Below are 18,422 nucleotides of genomic sequence, written 5' to 3' on the forward strand. Positions count from 1 at the left end.
TTAGACAGCAGGAAATTATAAAAGCATCTTTGAGCAGGGGTAAAGCACGAACTGGAGCTAAGAGTTGTCTGTCACCTATCCATGTGACAAGCATTGTCTTTCTAAAGTTCTGATTGAGATAATATTTTTATAGGATATATTGGGTGGGTGTATGTCTGTAAATAACATTAACATTGATGCTTCTCAGACATCATAAACAACTTTCCATGCACTTCCTGTAGATCATAAGTTGATCTCACTGTTTAAGAGAATGTCAGCTTTAAGTGTTCTGGTAGACAGAACACATGCAAATATTCACTGGGTCACTTGGTACTCTGCTTCCAAGAACTAGATTGTTTTGGGATATCTGTGGGGTGCATAGTGGCCTGGGTGTCTCTTCATTTCTTGATTTACAATGTATATTGTGTGGGGTGGTGGTAAGGAATTTCAAGTAAGGCAGATGTTATTTAACGATTTTGAATTTGCTTAAGTAAATTTGTTCAACACTGATAGTGAATAACGTGGAAATCATGCAACCAACTCAAATCTGCTAAGTTAACATACTGTTCTTTCCAGACTGCCTTACAGGTTAAAAATCATAACATGATGGGCTTTCAGCCATTGAAAATATAACTCAAAACTCAAAATACAACTAGTACTATCATAATCATAATTATCAGGGCTCATTCATGATCAATTTCAGGGAATGCTGGTTTTCTTACAAGTGTTAGTTTAGTATTAATTTTGGGTAGAGTCCTGAAATGTCTGTGTATCTGTACAGATCAATGTAAGTGCAAACATCACATGTTTAAATCATAAGATCCTTCACCTTATTTTGCTTAGGTAATTAATAAAACACCATCCTTCTATTATTACTAAGCAACCAGTCTTCTGGAGAATTCAGGAACACTCAAATAATCCAATAAAGCTGATTGAGTTAAATACTTTCAGTCAACTAATTTTTACTTCCTTTTCCATTCTGCTTTCATCCAAGCTACTTTTACAGTAACTTCTGAATCCTTTTAAGTGAACTATTTTAGAACTTCTGGGCACTCTTTGGCTAGTGCAGTAAATTGGAATTATTCAGATCGTTACGTGAAACCAATAAAATGGGAAGGGTGCATGCCATAGGGAATTTGTTCATTGGTTCCTTGGTTATCTACAACCATCCAGCATTACATCTGGGAGCCTTATTGGAAACTCTTCACTGCAGCCACGCAGCATCTTAATCGACAATACCAGCTCTCTGAAACAGTGGAATTAACCTGAGCGCTGAAAAGCAGGTGATACATTTTTTTGTGTGTGTGTGTGTGGCTTCTGCTGGAGGCAGGTTCTGAATTCTAGAGCATTATGTCTGTCCTGCCTTGTCTTAGAGAAGTGTTTCCTTTTGTTCAATTTAGGAATCAAAAACTACTAATGAAAAACCCAGAGGTAGAAGCCCGAAGCCAGCAGAATCCTCTTCACAGTCCTCCAAACATCCTTTCCAGTTGGCCAATATTTATGAATATTATGATGCAGGGAACCACTGGTGCAAAGACTGCAATACCATCTGCGGGACCATGTTTGACTTTTTCACACACATGCATAATAAGAAACACAGACAGGTATGTTGCAGGCTTCCTTCACTAAGTGCATTTCATGTTGCTATAAATATTAACACTAAAACATACATCACAGAGCTACATTTTACAAGAGAACCTGAAGTAGTTATAAAGAACCCAAGAAGTTGCTTATCAAATTCTTTTCCCCTAATTTTGGACTTGAGCAGTTGTACAGCTACCAGTGTGTTCCAACTAGTGTAAATGGGGCCTGTGTTCAGTTTTCTCGGGTTTGCCACTTGTGTTTCTTATGTTTACCTGTTCTTTGCGATCATTTACATTGTACCCTTTTCACAGGTTATTTTGTCATTGTAAACTTGCAAAATGGGAGGGGAAAGAGAGGAAAACTAATTCCTGTAAATATATACACATTGATTTTAATGTTCAGTGTTCTAAAAGGATGTTAAAAAGGAAAAAGACAAGTGTACTTGCCTTGCTAGTGTAATACATGAGCCTATATACCTCTGTCACTGTGCAAATAGACCCTGGATCCTTACAACAGACCTTGGGCTTCGAAGACCCAGAGTGAGACCAAACAAGACTCCATAAAACGCATCGATAAGATAACGGTTCCTGCCAAAGGTATGTTAGTTTTTATTAACTTGGGTATCATCCCTCTTTGCCCTCCAACACGTTCCAGTTGCTCAGAGAAAGGGATTTTACCTTGGCATAGGAGCACATATAGATACTGTCTTATTAGATAAAAGGCACATGAATTAATTTCCTGGTTGTTCTTGTGGAAAAGATCATGAAGAAGGAGTGTAGGAAAATATAGTGTGGTTCCTTCTCTTCTTTTTAGAATTTAGTTTTTTATTTTGCATACCAGGTGACTTTTTCAGTCTCCAGTGTAGTTCTGAAGTGATTCTTGCTAACATATTAGATTTCAGAGCATGATCACAAGAGTTTGCTGTGTTTGGGCAGATCTCACACAGTACTCCACATAGTCTTGCAATAGACTCTTCTGTTCAGTACACTTTTAGCAGAGGTTGCCCTGAAAAACGACTGATGAGTACTTGGTATAGTGTGGGTGCAGAGAATCTGAGAAAGCCATATGGAAGGAGCTGTAAGGGGTTTCAAAATTAATGCAAGATTTGAAATCTGAGTGTCTAAATAGGCCTGCCAGTGATCAATCTCATTTTAATTATCTCTTGAGTACTTGTAGTGCCCGCTAAAGATGAATCTGTAGCTGCTTCTGTAGGCATAAGGGTGCAGTCTTGCTGAATTTCAAAGAAAAACTCGTTTTCTTTTTATAAACCAGGTGTTTAGTGTTTGAGCAGACTATACCACAAAGATGGAAAATAGATTAAGACTGTAAGAAATGTTAACCTACTTGAACATCCTTAATGTGGATGGAGAGCACTTAAATATTCTTGAACTATAGTAGTGCAACTTCTTCACTTTAGATGTTTGTTCCTGGTAGTGGTGGTTCCTATACTGTAACTGTCCAGGAGAGCAGCATTAACTGTTCCAAAAAGAACATTGCTGGAGATTTTGCTGTTGTTCTTTGATATATTTATCTGACTTTGTTAAGAGCTTGGCATTTATGAAGTTTTGTTTCTCTGACAATTTTCTTTGGCCTTTTCAGGCTCTGAGTTTCTGATTCCCATCACTGGATATTATTGCCAGCTCTGTCATGAATTTTTTGGAGATCAAATCTCAGCAGAGCAGCATGTGAAAAGTCATCCCCACAATGAGAAATACAAGGTTGGTAACTGGTGTGCCAGGAGCAAGACATTCCCTATGGTAGCTTCTGCTTGTTCCATCTTCCTTTCCTGAAGAATGACATTTAACTCCTTGGAGTATATGTATTTGGTTATCTTCACTACATTCTACTAAACTAAATAAACAGAGCTTCTCACTACATTACTACACAGAGACTAATCTTTTATCTGCCTGAGGCTGAAACAGTGTCTTCTGTAGAGTGACAGCTCTGTTGCAAGCACGGAATGTGGAGTTTGTAGCACCTCAGTTTCTTGATAGGAAGAAGTCTCTCGTGTCTTAGCACTCACTGAATGAGTCAAAACTGTCAGAGCTTAATTTATTTATTTATTTTTCATGAAAACAGTGGCTAAAATTGTGCTGTTTATTTCCACAGAAATACATAGATGAAAACCCGCTCTATGAAGAGAGGAGAAATCTAGACCGTCAAGCTGGGTTGGCTGTAGTTCTGGAAACAGAGCGCAGACGGCAAAATGAGCTGAAGCGGAAACTAGTTGAGAAACAGAAAGAAGAGAAGGATGAGAAAAACCCAAAAATAATAAAGAAAGAGGAAGTAAAGAGCAACCCAGAGTCTGGAGAAGGGAATAATGAAACTCAAGGCAAAATAGACTCTTCTGGGCGAAAAATGGGTATCATGGTTAAGCTAAAGAAGGAAGAGAAGACAGAGGAGAAAAAAGAAGAAAAGAAAGAGGAATCTAAAAAGGAATCACCAAGCCAGACTTCCTTTGGGAAATTCAGCTGGAAGAAGACTGAGAGAGAGGATAAAACTCCAGGAGGAACTATTCCAAAGGAGGAGAATACAGAAGGAAACAAAGAGGAGAACAAGTGTCAGTCTGTGAAATCCCATATCAAGCCCATTGAAATCAAGCTGTCTGGGAAAACTGTTATTCCACACACTAGCCCATGGATACCAGTTGTTTCCACACCAACACCAGCAAAAGTTCTACCCAATCTACCAGTCCCCACCATGATTTTCAGGAAGTCTAATACTGCAACAGTTAGTAAACCAGCACCTTTGAACACCTTTTTATCTATAAAATCCTCTGGAGCTACCACTAAACCACTGCCAGTGGTAAAAGAAACGAATGCAGATCTTCTGCTGCCTCCGGATATCATCTCAAAAGCTTTTGGAGGAGAAGAAGTAATTTTAAAAGGGACAGAGGAGGATTTGAAAGCAGCAGAAAAAACTGAGTCTTCTCAGACTTCAGACAGACTACCTCCACGCCCTCCTCCAGCAGCAGTCCAGCAGGCAGCTCTCATCCCTGCAGATGAAGTAGCTCCAGGTGTGTCTGAAAGTGAACAGACAATGCTGGCAATGCCTGTGAGACCACCACCACCTTCAACTGCTTTCAGTGAGCAGGCAAAAAAGATAGAAAAACGAAATTCTTGCTTGGCCACAGCCAATGCTAAAGATCTCTATGATATTTTCTACAGTAGTGGTGGGAAGGGTTCGGCTGACAGTAAGCTTGCAAGTTCTGCACTTCCAAATGGAGAACACCCTAACCTAACAAAATCTGCAGACTTATCTGCAAACCCTAGAACAAACAGTAGCTCATCCTCCTTGAAAGAGGATTCTCAGAATGTGGATTTCTCACAGTGTAATAATCAAGGAACAGGGAGTTTGATTCCCGGTGAGAATCAGGCTGAAATGAACAAGAAACCACTTCAGCCTCACCTGTCAGAAATATCTGTCACAGAATTGCCAGAAATAAAAACTGTTTCTGGTATCCAGATGCCTGTAGAAATTGGACTTGTTGATACAGGAGGTGGAGAGCAGGCAGGCAGTCAGGAATTCTGTGATGCACGGAAAACTGAGGTCCAAGAGAAAGTTGGACAGGAAGATGGAAATAAAACTGCAGTTACAAACACAGATGTTCCTGGTACCTTGGAGAAAGATGCAAAGACAAAAGACTGGGAGGTAAAAGCAGTAAAGCCTAAGCATAGCTTACAGCCAAAGACTTTGTTGCCTGAAACACAGAATGAAATTCAAAATTTGGGGAATTCTCATTTGGTAGAAGAAAAGTTAAATGATAACTGTAAAACTCGCTCAGAATCTGATAGTCCAAACTTGCTCTGGGATGCTTCCAGAACTAGTAATGGAAAAGAACAGGTTATCACAACTCAATCTTGTTCTAGGAGTGGTGGGGATCTATCAGATACTCCAAATGCAGAGATAAAGTCTGGTTCTAATGAGGTTAGTGCTTCAGAATTGCAAACCCAGAGGCAGGAAGTTGAATGTTTAGTCAATACCTGCTCAAACATTGTTCACCTCAGATCCAATCTAGAATTAGTAGCTGAAAATGAAAAAAAGTCATCAGAACCCACTGGATCTGATGCAAAATCAGATAATTTTTTTATCAAGAGATCGTCAGAAGATGTGAAACAGATTAAAACTCCCTCACAGAAAGCAGAACTTGAGCTCAAAAGCACTGATTTCAGTTTGGGAGACAATAAGGTAAAAGAGGAATGCTTCAGCATCCTTACAGCAGGACTTTTAAATGAGACTACAGAGGAAGTTACAAAACTAGAAACTGTTGCATCTGTTAGGCTGGAGTCCAGTAGACATAAAAAACTGGGCATTGAAGAAACAGTGAATGAAACAGAGATTACCGATTTTGCTACGTTGACTTCTGACAGTCGGGAAGATAAATTTTGCACACAGATTTCTCAAAAAGCTATGCTGCAGCCTGGATCACAGACCTCAAATAGTGACACTACAGAGGTGGTCATGCCAGTTCTAGAAATGCAGGGCATTTCTCCCACATCTGAGATACCTCTGCAAGTGGAGGAGAGCAAAGCTGGCACCGTTGAAATGCCATCACTGAGTTGTGATGGAGGCAGCACAGAAAGTCAGTCTTCTGGGTACATGGAAACTTTCATTCCTGGGCTCAAAGAAACACATGGAAAGGTGGGTGGCTCAGGAGGCAAGGGAGTATGCACCATCCAGAGCAAGAAGACTGAGCAATCAGAAGCTGCTGACTGTAGTTTGGAAGCTACAACACATTCAGGAATTGCTGAAAGTGTAGCAGAAAGCCCAGTGGGTTGAAGTAAACCCAGCTAGTCCCAATATTTGAGGAACCAGAGCTGGGATTATGTATATGTTTTTTGTTTGGTTTTTTTTTTTGTTCCAGTTGAGAGTTTTGGATGTATTTTGCATTCTGTGGTAGGATTTGGCTAAAGTGAAATTTAGATCATCAGAGGGCAGAACATACTTTATTCTGTACATAACTAATTATGTAAAATGTTTTTTCATGTGAATTTTTTTGCCAGTTTCTTTTCTACACTCTGCTATTAAAATGGAATCTCATTTATAATGCGTGCGTCTTTGTTCTTTATTTTGGGAGCTTTTATTCTTTGACCGTTCCTGGATGATTTCCAGCTCACCCTGTTTGTGTCAGTAGCATCATGAGTAGCCCAGCTGCTGGGACAAGCTCAAGAACAGCAGTTTAGAACTTGAGGAAATGGAGATTTGCAGAAGAGCTAAAACTGAAAATTTCTTTGAACTGTAATGTCTGGGTTTGTTTACTCTGTTGTTTAAAATGCAAGAATGTGATTAGTTGATTTTGTTGTTTGTTTATCTGTCTCTGTGAATTGTAATTACTGTTGTATTACATCTGTACTTAAGCTGTTTCATTGTATTGTATAAGCACATGTGTGGATGCCACTTCACTAAGCAAGGGGAGAAAATCTGTCCGACTGGCTTTTGGAGAAGAAGACTTAATCGGTAAGGCTCTGTGGCCTGACACCTGGACCAGACATATTGAGGTCACTTACATGATTTGAAATGGGCTTTCTTTCGTTCTATTGTGATCCAGTAACTGTTTGTGTTAAATCATTTAGCAGCTGACCAGCTCTGAAGAAGTAGAAGATCAGAACCCTGGTATCAGGAATTGGACTCGCTTCATGTGATACAGACACATGCATGCCTACCCTGAATGGTCCTTGAGCTATCAAAAGCTCTAGTGTGATGGTTCTCATTTGTATAGCTTGTTAAAGACTAAAGTATTAAATGTATTTGCTTGGATAAATACAACGTTTTTATTTGTAAATTGTTTAAAAAAATAAACATATGGAGGTCAACAAGGCTTTCTTCCTGTTTTTCTTTTTTTTCCTTAACTCAAGGAAAGTGTTTTATTTCAATTAGTTTCTTACTCCTGTAGTAGCTGATAAAACTGAGAAATTGTAGAGGGTGAAGATACTCCACAGTTAGCCTGCTCAATAAAAAACCAATTTGTTCCCAGCTAAAGTCAACGGAAGAACTACTTTCAACATCATCAGTAGAAGTTTGTTTGAAGTCCTGAACACTATGCAAGGCTTGAGGTGGGGTGTCAGGCGAGGACCCCAACAGAGCTCACATTTCTGTAATTAGTAGCTGCATGTGGACCGCCTGAGGGGGCAAAATCACCATTTTTCTTCGGTTACCATGACTATGTGTGAAGAAGGTATGAAGCATTTTTCAGAGTCGTTATGGTGGTTTTCGTACTAGAAATGTAAGAACTGTCTAAGCTGAGTTTGGAAATCTAGTATAAATGGTCAAGTCAACAGTAAAAAAGTAAGAAGGGAAGAGAGTTTTTAGAAAGGCTGGTTTTATGATGTTAAGCAGTTACTGCATTGAATGTAAGAAATCTTTTTTAGTATCATTGCACTACTTTCATCAGATAACTTTGCTGTCAAAATCAAAGCAAGCAAGGTTTGACATACTTGGATAGTTTTAAAATTGAGTTGGTCAGTGAATAGAGAGATTACTTAAATCCTGGTTTATTAAAATGTCCTTTGTAGTTATTTCTTGGTTTTCTTCTGTATTTTTTAATTATATACCTGAGTTTATATGTTTACATTTGACAGCTAAATTTTCCCCTCCTATTTTCTTTCCATCCTCTTCAATGAAGTGCTTGATTCCTTGTAAATCCACAGAGGAATAGAACTGATTTTCTTACTTGCCTTGTTATTGAGGGATATCAGTGCAGGGAAAGGAGATATTAAAGGGAAGGCTAAATTTTTCTACAGTTCTGCTGTTATGGAATACACATATGCTTTCTGGTTAGTTTTTTTTTGCAGGTTGGTTTTCATGAAGGTCTCAGTGCGTGCAATGGCAAACAAGTAATTTGGACATTCGTCTCCTTCAGACAACCTTATTCAGTGCTGTGTTATCTGTGTGGGATGTACTCTTAATTAACTTTATTTTGGGGCAAAGGACAATGTAATCTATTATCCTTGTTCTGTTCTCTCCTACAGTTGATTCTATGAGTAGTGGTGGTGGTCAGTGCTGAACCTGGCTGGCCATGAATTGAGAGGAGCTAGCAGCAAGGGCAAGCAAGAGCTTGGCAAAGGAGAAATTGGGAATTGTTACCTCATATTTGTCTAAAGCTTTCCAGAATCTGAACCTTCCTATGGTATAAATCAAATGGTACTTCTTTTCATGCCCTTTATTCAAATAATCGTTCTATCCTTGAATGAAAATAGGGCTCTTTATTCCTGGAAGGAAGGTTAATTTGGTCTTTTTTGAGGAAGAAGTAAGAAGTACTCCTTGAACCACCAATGAACAAGAACAGGTTGTATAGGTGATGACATCTAGGCACATTGGTAGACAGAGGCATTAACACTGTAATTTCATGAAATGGCTTATATTTTTATTTATGTATTTTTTCTTTTTTCTTCCTTTTTTCTTCCCTTTTTGTTTTTTTTTCCTGTGGTTTCCAGAGGCATGCAGTAAATGATTTATCCACTGTACTGGTCCCCTGTGCTGGCAGAGCTGTAGCATAGTGCACTGACTGGAAAGCCTAATTTCTAGGCTGGCCTTGGACTCTTCCAGATCCTAAGGAGGAGGGGTGAGTTAATGGGGTTTTACTTGTGTGTTTGAATGGTGCAATACAGCATTACCTCTCCTTCCTGACCTAGCTCTCTAAAAACTGCATAGAGCATGAGAAATTACTGTTCTGGTTTTTCAAAAGTTGCTGATAGGGAGGAAACAATCATAATTTGAATGTTTCTCTCTTAACACTACTTCGAACCAGACACAAACACGTAGTAAATTTGAAAGACAACTCTAAGCCTTCATTTGATGCTGCAGCCTTTTGTTTGCCACGATGGAGGCTGGCACAAATGCCTTTCTCCTGGATGAAGTTTGTTCCAAAACCAAGCTTGATGAAGAAGCAGTGGAAGAAGAGCTATAGAAAAGCTGCTGGCATCCTGTCAATCTGTTTTAAGTCCAGGTGGGTTTTTAATACTTCTTCCACTTTCTTTGAACAGGCATTTGAAAAGGAGAAGCAGCCTTCATATGTTTACAAAAGTAATGTTTTAGGTAAAATACAGCCAGTTTTTTCATGGGATAGTCTCTTGGGCAGGTGAGTCTTGCTTCTACCTTACTGAAATCATGTCATTGACTGAGGTTTAAGCATCAGAAAGAATTTTGGGGTGAGGGGGGGATTGTTTGTTTGTTTGTTTTAGAATTTTAAATGGCATGTGAGCAAGGAAGAAATGCATAAACCATTGTTATCTTAGTAATTTTTTTTTTTTTAATGCATTTTTGTCATAGTGGTAAAAAGTACAAGTAGTAGATGAAGATATAAGGTCTCTGCCATTTGGCAGAGATATCCCAGAATTGCCATCCCTGCAAGTGTTCAAGGGACATGTGGATGTGGTATTTGGGGACATCATGGTGAACACAGCAGTGCTGCATTAATGGTTGGACTCGATGATCTTGGAGCTCTTTTCCAGTTTTAATGATTCTACAGTTTCTTAATTCTTGTTATGGAAATAAACATCCAATTCCCATCTAAAAGAGAAGCTTCACAGATAACTTAAATTTTGCTTATGGAAACAGTAGGAAAAGTTGGCAAAGGCTGATTATTTTTTTATCCTGGTAAACCCCAAACAGTTTTCAGAAATAGCTACTGAAAGTACGTGATGATAGCAGAAGTCTCGTTAAAAAAACAAAAAACAAACACTAACATCTACCAAACAAGTTCAACTCAAAGCATGACAAAGCTATATTTCTTTAGTGCAAAGGGCAGAAGAAGTCACCTGGGATAGGTTTTTATGCGGTGCTTGATGTGTTGTTTTATTACTCTCTCAGAACATTACAGAAGCCGTAATGGGATCAAAATCACTCTCTGAGACAGAATTCAGTCTTCTTCTGCCTGCTACACGCTTAAGTGCACACAGCCTACGTGCCACCACTGTGGGAGTATAAAGCAGCCATAAAATTTATTTTACTAGACTCCTTGCCTCTGTCTAGGATGAAGAATAGGGATATGCAGGTGATGGTTGCTAGACTATCCTTTCTGTCACCTGTTTTCAGCCAATAGGGAGGTATTCATGGTCGTAACCAACTTGAGCAAAATAACGCAGCTGTGGACTGTTATATTCTGCCTTGGAGCAGAAATCTGAGGCTCCAAATTTAGAATTAGTTTCTGGGGTTTGTTTTCTGATCCCACCTCCACCTCTTCTTGGGCTGTCTTGCTTGGAATGAGAAGGCTGATTACCATATGTTAGCAGTTCTGGGTTCTGGTAAAATGAGTCAAACTGCTGTTACAATTCCCATGAAGCTGTCCATCAGCTGGGGATGCAGAGAGCAGAGCCATTAGAAATGTTCAGGCAGGTGGTGGAGAACAGTTGAATACCTGCAGGAAATAAAACCTGAATTCAGAGCTGCATCGAGGGAAACAGCATTCCCTTTTCCAGCAGCCTGACTGAAGAATCTTCATTTTACAGACAGTAAAGCACACACAAAAGGTAATGTTCTCAGTTCTTAATCAAATTGAATTTTTCTCCAAGAAACTGCTTTTGTTGGAGGGTTGCAGCCAGAACCTAATACTACAAATCATTGAGGATACCAGCCTATTTAATTTGCATACAAACTTTAGATGAATATAAAAACAGTAAATCTTTAGGAGCCATGGTAGCTGTGAAGAACATGAAAAGCCCTCTAACAGATACCTGGTAAAGAAGGGGTTGGCATGGCCCTCTTATCAGTACTCATGTTAAGCTGTATTCGTGTCTTGTCAGGAGATGAAAAAAACAAACGAAATGTAAATGCCAATTAGATGAGAGAAGGACTCGTAGCGAGGCACCTGCAAGATGAGTATTTAAGACATGTTTGATTAGTGAGAAAAAAAAGAACAAAGTCCATTAGCAAAGGAATATCAGTCACTGCATTTTCTCCTAAGAACCAAAGGCTTAATGCAATTAAACCCATTTAAGATGGTGCTTTCCCAGGTACTGTTTAAACTTCATGTCCTTTACCAGTTAGTTTCACACATATTTTTTTACTAAGTGTATGAGAGAGGTTCAAAATTGGTGTATCTCTGTTGTGTCTCTAGGCATACTGTCCAAGATAAGATTACAAAAGCAATTCACACTTGTATTTTATGTATTCAGTGCAATGAAGTCATGCTATGGATTCAATTTGGCTGGGTGAAAAAAAAATCCCATATCTGCATTTGCTGTAGTACTTCATCCTTCACATTGGATCTGTCTGGCATTTGAATTAAGATACAGGCACGGACAACCTGCTTCAAGCTGTCTGCAATGTCTACCAAAGATCATCCAGGATACTAAATGACCTGTAATTATTTCTCCGAGAGTTGAATTTATGCTTCAGAATGCAAGAAAGGCTAACAAGTTGAAAGTTTTATTTCAGGTTTCTAAGATGAAACCCTCTGCTTTATATGGTTAGCATTGTAGACCAAAGCATCAAATACATAGATCTTTTAGTTACCCCACTTCTTAAAAATCCCTTCTCCCCGTGAACTACCTGCATACACAGTACATTCAGTGACAGCTGTTTTCATTTTGTATTAAACTTGTGTTACAACCCGCCCCTGAAGGCAGGGTAGCTGAGGTTCTTGTTAATAATAGATCCCTTGGGGCAGATTAGAGCAAAACGACTGGTGTTTATAAATACACATATATATATATATATGGCAGGTTTATTTCAGAACAATTTCGTTGCAATGGAAAGGAAGTATGTAGCTGTTTTGGTTACTATCTGTGGAAATGTATCAATATAGAAGCATAAAAATAACACTTAAATTGTATAAGGAAAAGAAAGACAGGTGGAAGGCCTCAGAAATGAGTCTGGGGGCGCTTCAGGGGCCTTTGATGGTTTATGACACCTTCTAAGATGTGACAGCTGCCTCTCATGTCAGCTAGTTATGGCTCATGAGGGGAGGGATGAATACCTTTAAGCCTACATGTGAATGTGAATGTCCTGATACCTCCCCATCTATCCCACCTCCGCAGGGTCTGCTTCTCATCAGCCTTCTCCCTTATCTGGCTGAACACCCAGCTTGTAGCCTCCGGTGGTGGGTGTGCACCCCCTCTGCACCTGGGCTGTTACCTTGCACAGAGCCAGCAAAGCAGCTGCTTTTGCAAATGGCCATTAACATTTTGGTCTCTCACAGCTTGCCAAATTTCTTCCAGAAAGCTTTTGATGCAGAGGGGAGAGAAGTAATTAAAAGCTTAAAAGGGCCTCAGATTTGGGAGTGTAACAGTCGAACCTGACAGATGCTCAGCAAACTGGATTTTAGAATGAACGCAGAATTTGCTGTAAAAAGCCTGTTGTCTTTGCTGGCTTTATTACTTTCCACAGGAGCTAAGAAAATGTTATCTGAAATTGCTGGACTTCGGTAAACCTGTTCTGAGAAGGTGAGTGCAGATTTGCATGACTGGAATGGTATCTTTTTCTCTTCTCTTTGGTGTGAGGGCACATTCTTTTCGTTATTATTAATATGATTAATCAGTGGGGCTTTTTCTGCATTCTTACTGGTTAAACCTGCTGTTCACAGGTATGTCTGTAATTTAAGCTTTTTTGCCAGCATTCAAGAAGACTCTGTATGTGTGGACTCCTTTATCTTGATTAAAGAGTGTTATTTTAAAAACAAACATTAAACTTTTATGAAATAACACTGATTCCTGAGTGCTGTTTGTTTAAAAATTATTTTCTAAAGAGAATTTTAAAAGTACAGGCTACTTGTAGGTATTAATAGTGGCGAGAGAGGGTGCTGGATTCTGAGGTTTCTTGATTCCTAGGGCTTTTATGGCCCTGCAGTAACGTAGTTTCTGTATCACTTAGAAGAGCTGCTTAAAGTAGGAAAAAAGGCTTTTTAAAGCTCCTGTCTCTATACTTAATTTGGAATCTTCCACCTATTTTTAAACTCAGCTACCGTGTTAAATTATTCATGCAGACTTTTTTGTCATGTGTTCACGGAGGTGTCTTGTTAATGCTTTCTGCAAGTATTTCACCTGAAGGGAGACGGTGCTGTGTTTCACTAACAAAAAATGGCCTGACAGCAGCTGCCAAACACGTAAAAGAATAAAGACAAACAACAGACAGCCTGCTTTTTTGTGCAGAGATTTATCATAGCTGTTTATTATTCTACCAAATAATCTGTGAGATATTGCTTTACAGTATGTAGATAGAGTCATCCTGCTTTATATATGATGAAAAAACACAAACTAGTTTGTTGCTGCTCTTCAGGGAAGAACACTTTGGAAATAATTACTTTCTCCACACAATGCTAACGTGTTTCCTAGCAGCAGTGCCTGGTAAGTCGTACCCATCAGGACAATCTTAAGTATCAAATTGTCAGCTCTCAGCTTGTTGTTGTGTTGTAGGTCATCTCCCTTTCTCCTTACCTAATTTGCTCTTGCAGAGGCAGACTAGTAAACTAATTACCATAGCACTGACATCCTTTGGCTAATAGAGATGTAATCCACGGATGGGTTCAAACACCATGTTTAGAAGGGACACCCTGTACTTCAGTTGTATTTGAAACATCAGAGGAGCAGATATGCAGCTACTCTAGAAAATACAGTAAGCATGCATTTCTGCTGATAAGTTATTCATGAACTTGGTACAGTATAGCTGGTGAAATAATTAACACACAAAGGCTACATTTTAACCATGTTTCTTAGCAAAAATTAACCTCCTGCCTGCAGGAGATGCTAAACCTGGTAGCCTGACAGTCTGCATCTCCATCTCCCCAGGTCCAGCCAGTGTCAAGGCTGAGTGTGTACTCCCAGTAGGCACACACACAAAAATCTCTGGGTGTATGCACATGGGCAGCCACACAGATGAACACACATAAACCCAGAAAACAGCACTTCTAAAAACGGAAACAAGATCAATGCCATAATCCTGTTCTGCTCTCTGGAATGAAGGTATGTTGTGGAACATACATTGTGACAAACGACAGGGGTTCCTCAGTAATAGGGGATGGTCATTAACCATTCCCAGATTCTTGTTCTCTCCAGCTGCAGACACCTGGTCATGCAAGACCTTAAAGCTCACGACCAGGTCAGGTTGCTGGCACTCAGACCTGCTTGCACCCACAGACACAGGCACACAGAGACTATGGATCTCTTCAACAACTGGCCTTAGACAGTCCACTGTTTAAGCTGACCCTGGTGCACTCTCACCTCTGCTCCTCTCGGGCAGAACCTGACAGCACAGCAGTAAGGACTTAAGAAAGTCTGGAGAGCTGAAAATAGTCGGAAGCATGAAGAGTATTAAGGGAAGTGCCATATGCCACTGTCCTGCTCTTGATCTTCCCTTGGTACCTGGTTTTAGTTATACTGCCAACAGGCTACTCAGAGCATGGTCTGAGCTAGAACTGACATTCCTACACACCTGGCAAATACAACTGTATGTCTGGCAGCCAATGGTCTTTTACCTGCAACACTGGCTGGATTCTGCTGCATCCAGCCACTCTGAAAAAAGCCACAGCATCCTCAGAGAAATTAATAAAAAATTTGATGTTGGTGATTAGCAGCACTTTAACATGCACACTCTGCACCTTGTAACACTCCAACGTGTTTCATGCTGTTCCACAAGTGCAAATTTCAGGATGCCTCTTGACAACCACAGAGCAAACAGGCAAGACCTGAGGTGGGATGGTGTAAACACTGAAAATATTTTGGCTGTAATGAAATAAAGCCTGCCTTAAGGTGGTTGTCTTTGGCCAAGTTTCCTATGGAAGTGAGGTTTAAACCATGAAGGGGTGTGTGTCGTCATACTCAGTGACCTGGGCAAGTTCTTTTGTGCAGAGGGTCTGTAACCTTATGCTTTATTAAATAATGTGAGAGAATCTGCTCAGGAGGAAGTCTCCTTTTATCTTCAATCAGAGCTCACATCAAATCATCCCACACACCAAAACCAGTCAATCACAAAAGGCAAATACACAGGAAACCAATTGTCTTTGTTAAATGACAGCTGGCATCCAAGCAGTGAAGCAGCTCACACTTCTCAGAATAAATACTTCTGGGCTGTGGAGCCTCAGGCCACGCATAGGCTGCCAACTTCCTTAACCTGTGTCTCACAGCGTGAGCGCACCTGACCAATATCCACCACACACATCCACATCCCTCCAGGGCTAAGTGGGCCAGAAGGGGTTTACAGTGGTCCACTCCTGAATGGAGAGGACAGCAGCAGCCTGGGCTGGTTTGCTTCTCCGCATAGGGAAAATTGGTATTACATGGCTTTCTCAGTGCTGGCACAGTGCAGGGAGTCACGTGTGGCTCCAGCCAGGACACTGCTGTGAAGCCGCCTAAAGAACACGTGGACTCCCAGACCTACAGCTCGCTGTGAGTGAGGGTGAGGAGGGAAGTAGCTGTAGCAAACTCAAACCAGGGAGAGAACAAATACGAGGAATGCTGAACTCAGTTCTGCAGGTTGACAAGTCTCCAGAGCTTTGTGTAGCAGATGGAAATCTACCCCAGTTACAGCTCTGGTGTGAGCCAACAACCTGATCGGCTGCTGGTGCCAGAAGTAACCATTCTAGAAAGTTCTGGGATCTCATTACGCAGTAGCAAACTGCTTGTGACAGTATTAGTTTGTTCAAGTAGCACTTGTATGCCAAACAAAAAACTAACTGTCCAGTGCTCAAATGGATTTCCTCTGGAAGGGCCAGGATGCTGCACAGTTGCCATTCACACCTCCCATGCCTCCAAAATCTGGGTGATGAAAAACTCTACATAGATAGGAAAAGAAAAAAATCACAACTGACGAGACACAGAATGACAAAACAAAGCTCTTTTCCTTGTCCTTAGGAGAAAATTGTAGCTGCCTGCTCCAGGTTAGCATCACACCTGCACTTGTTCTCCCCAGCCACAAGAGACCGCTGGTTCCCACAGCACGGAAAGGACAATAATGCAGTTGTGGAACTAAGCGATGCAAACTGGAGAAGGTGCCTTCCAAATTGTCCCTACCGTGCAGTGTTGGCACAACTGAACCAAAGAGAAATCTATTTGTTTCTTTCAGAAGGCAGATGTCATTAGCTGAGTGCCAAGATGAATACAAGCCTTATCCCTTGCCTATGCTTATCTGAATCATCCAAGTGGTGTCAATATGGAGCTTACCTGCAAATGTAAATGTAGATGACACCAAATGTTCCCATGAAATTAGCACAAAATCCTCTGCTTCTCAACACGTGCAAATTCAGGAGTGGACACAGAAACGATGTCCATATAAGAAAATGAATTTTTTCATGTACTGCTTGCCCTTAGTCCTTGCCTGTGGAAGAAAAAAAGAAGATTCAGAAATAAGGGCTAAGTGTTATAAAGAGCAGAAGCAGCAGCAGCTGAGGAGCAGGGCCGGACTGGACATACTGCTCTGCTTTGCACACTTACAGCTGGGCAAGCAAGGTGAACTCAACCATTACATTAAAAAAATAAACAAATAATCAAAACCACCACCACCACCAAAGTCACAAACTTTCAGCAGCAATGTTGAATTTGTGAGGAAACAATCTAATCCCCAAACCCCCAACTTGGACTACCCACCAGGCAGGGCTCCCAGGCAGAAACCTGGTATGCTTTGCATAAATCCCAAATGAATGGACTAGAGGAAAAGCAGGTAATTCTTAACAGCCGTGATAAAAACAGATTGTCAGAAACCTTAATTTCTTTTTGTTTTTAAAAAAATTGAAGCAGCCTAAGGCTACACTTTACCAGCCACTATACAACTAGAAGCAAATACACAAAGAGGAAAGCCATATTATTCCTTTCACTTTTAAGACTTTAGTCTTTGGGAGGTAGTTTTCCCATGAATGTGTAGATTGACCAGTCTTTAGTAGCAGAATTAGTGACAGAATGAGTTGTCTGTTAGTGAAGAATTTCTAGCCCTTCAAGGTACTGTTTCTTTATTTCCTACGCATCTTGAGGCTACAAGAGGTTTCGTACTTTGACTGCAGCTTTTCCTCTTTATGCCTGCCAAGGGCAATTCCATGAAGCACGGGACTCCTCTCCTGCAGCATCAGCTCACTGCTGGTAACGGACTGGGATTGCTTTTGGCTTTCCCTGGCACGGCCCAGCCATCCCAACAAACCCTGCTCTCTTATCCACGCCTCCTTTCCACTACCCCTGTGCTTTCTGCGGGACTGCTGCCTCTCAGGCAGGGTTGCAGCGCCGACTGACAGAACTGGGCAGAGCAGGCAAAATTGTCCGCTGTAACCCCGTAGCTTAAGTTTCCTGTCATTAATGATGGATCTGTATCCACGGGCATGGCCTTCCCGCTGAAGATGCTGGCAGCTGAGCGACTGGAAGAAGTGAACGCTGTTACACCCCGCCCCTGCCCCCAGAATTTAAAATAATTAAAAAAAAAAAAAAAACACCAAAAAAAACACTGGCAGAGCGTTGCCTCGAGGGCTTTCCCTGCCAGCACGGAGCCTTCGGCATCCCCGAACGCCACGTCCCCACCGGGGCACCGCTGCAGCCCGCGCTGCCGGGCGCGGGGCACAGGCGCCGCCCAGGGAGAAACGAGCCCCGCGGATCCAATTTATTAATTGAACTGGAACGATTTCCATTTATCAGTGCCACCCTCCCCGGGGTGCCCCCCGCGCGCGAGGCGTGCCGGGAGTTGTGGTCCCGGCGGGACCCCGCGGGAACGCTCTCGCTGCTCTCGCTGCTCTCGCTGCGGTTTGGCCCTTCCGCCGCGCCGTCCTCCCGCCCGGTGCGCGGCGCCGCTCGCCGCGGCACATTCCAGCGTGGGCCCCGCGGCGGAGAGGGGCGTGTTCTCCTTCCGGCCTGGCCGCGGTACTGCCTGAACGGAGAAGCGTGGCCCTTGGCTCGCCCCGGCCTCCGTCCCGCACGGACAGCGCGGTGCCGACCCTCGCCCCCCTCTCTCCG

At 41.5% G+C, this 18,422-nt stretch overlaps 1 protein-coding gene across 2 annotated transcripts in view; it reads left to right on the top strand.

Annotated features, from left to right (window-relative positions):
* The window catches only part of ZNF318 (zinc finger protein 318), a 32,125-nt gene extending 18,921 nt beyond the window's left edge, over positions 1-13,204 (top strand). Inside the window, exons 7-11 of one of the 2 annotated variants that reach the window (XR_007628811.1) lie at positions 1,380-1,583; positions 2,060-2,159; positions 3,163-3,281; positions 3,673-7,020; positions 7,137-13,204. Coding sequence is in view for 1 of the 2 variants with exons in the window: in XM_050314288.1 (XP_050170245.1) it covers positions 1,380-1,583; positions 2,060-2,159; positions 3,163-3,281; positions 3,673-6,342 (3,093 nt within the window). In the remaining variant the exon portion in view is untranslated. Of the gene's footprint in view, positions 1-1,379; positions 1,584-2,059; positions 2,160-3,162; positions 3,282-3,672 lie in introns of both variants that reach the window. The other variant, XM_050314288.1, reaches the window with a different exon arrangement.
* Positions 13,205-18,422: the final 5,218 nt, after the last annotated feature.

This window comes from Myiozetetes cayanensis, unplaced genomic scaffold, assembly GCF_022539395.1.
Source record: "Myiozetetes cayanensis isolate MyiCay16 unplaced genomic scaffold, myiCay2020 scf2-11, whole genome shotgun sequence".
In the NCBI taxonomy this organism is placed as follows: Eukaryota; Metazoa; Chordata; class Aves; order Passeriformes; family Tyrannidae; genus Myiozetetes; species Myiozetetes cayanensis.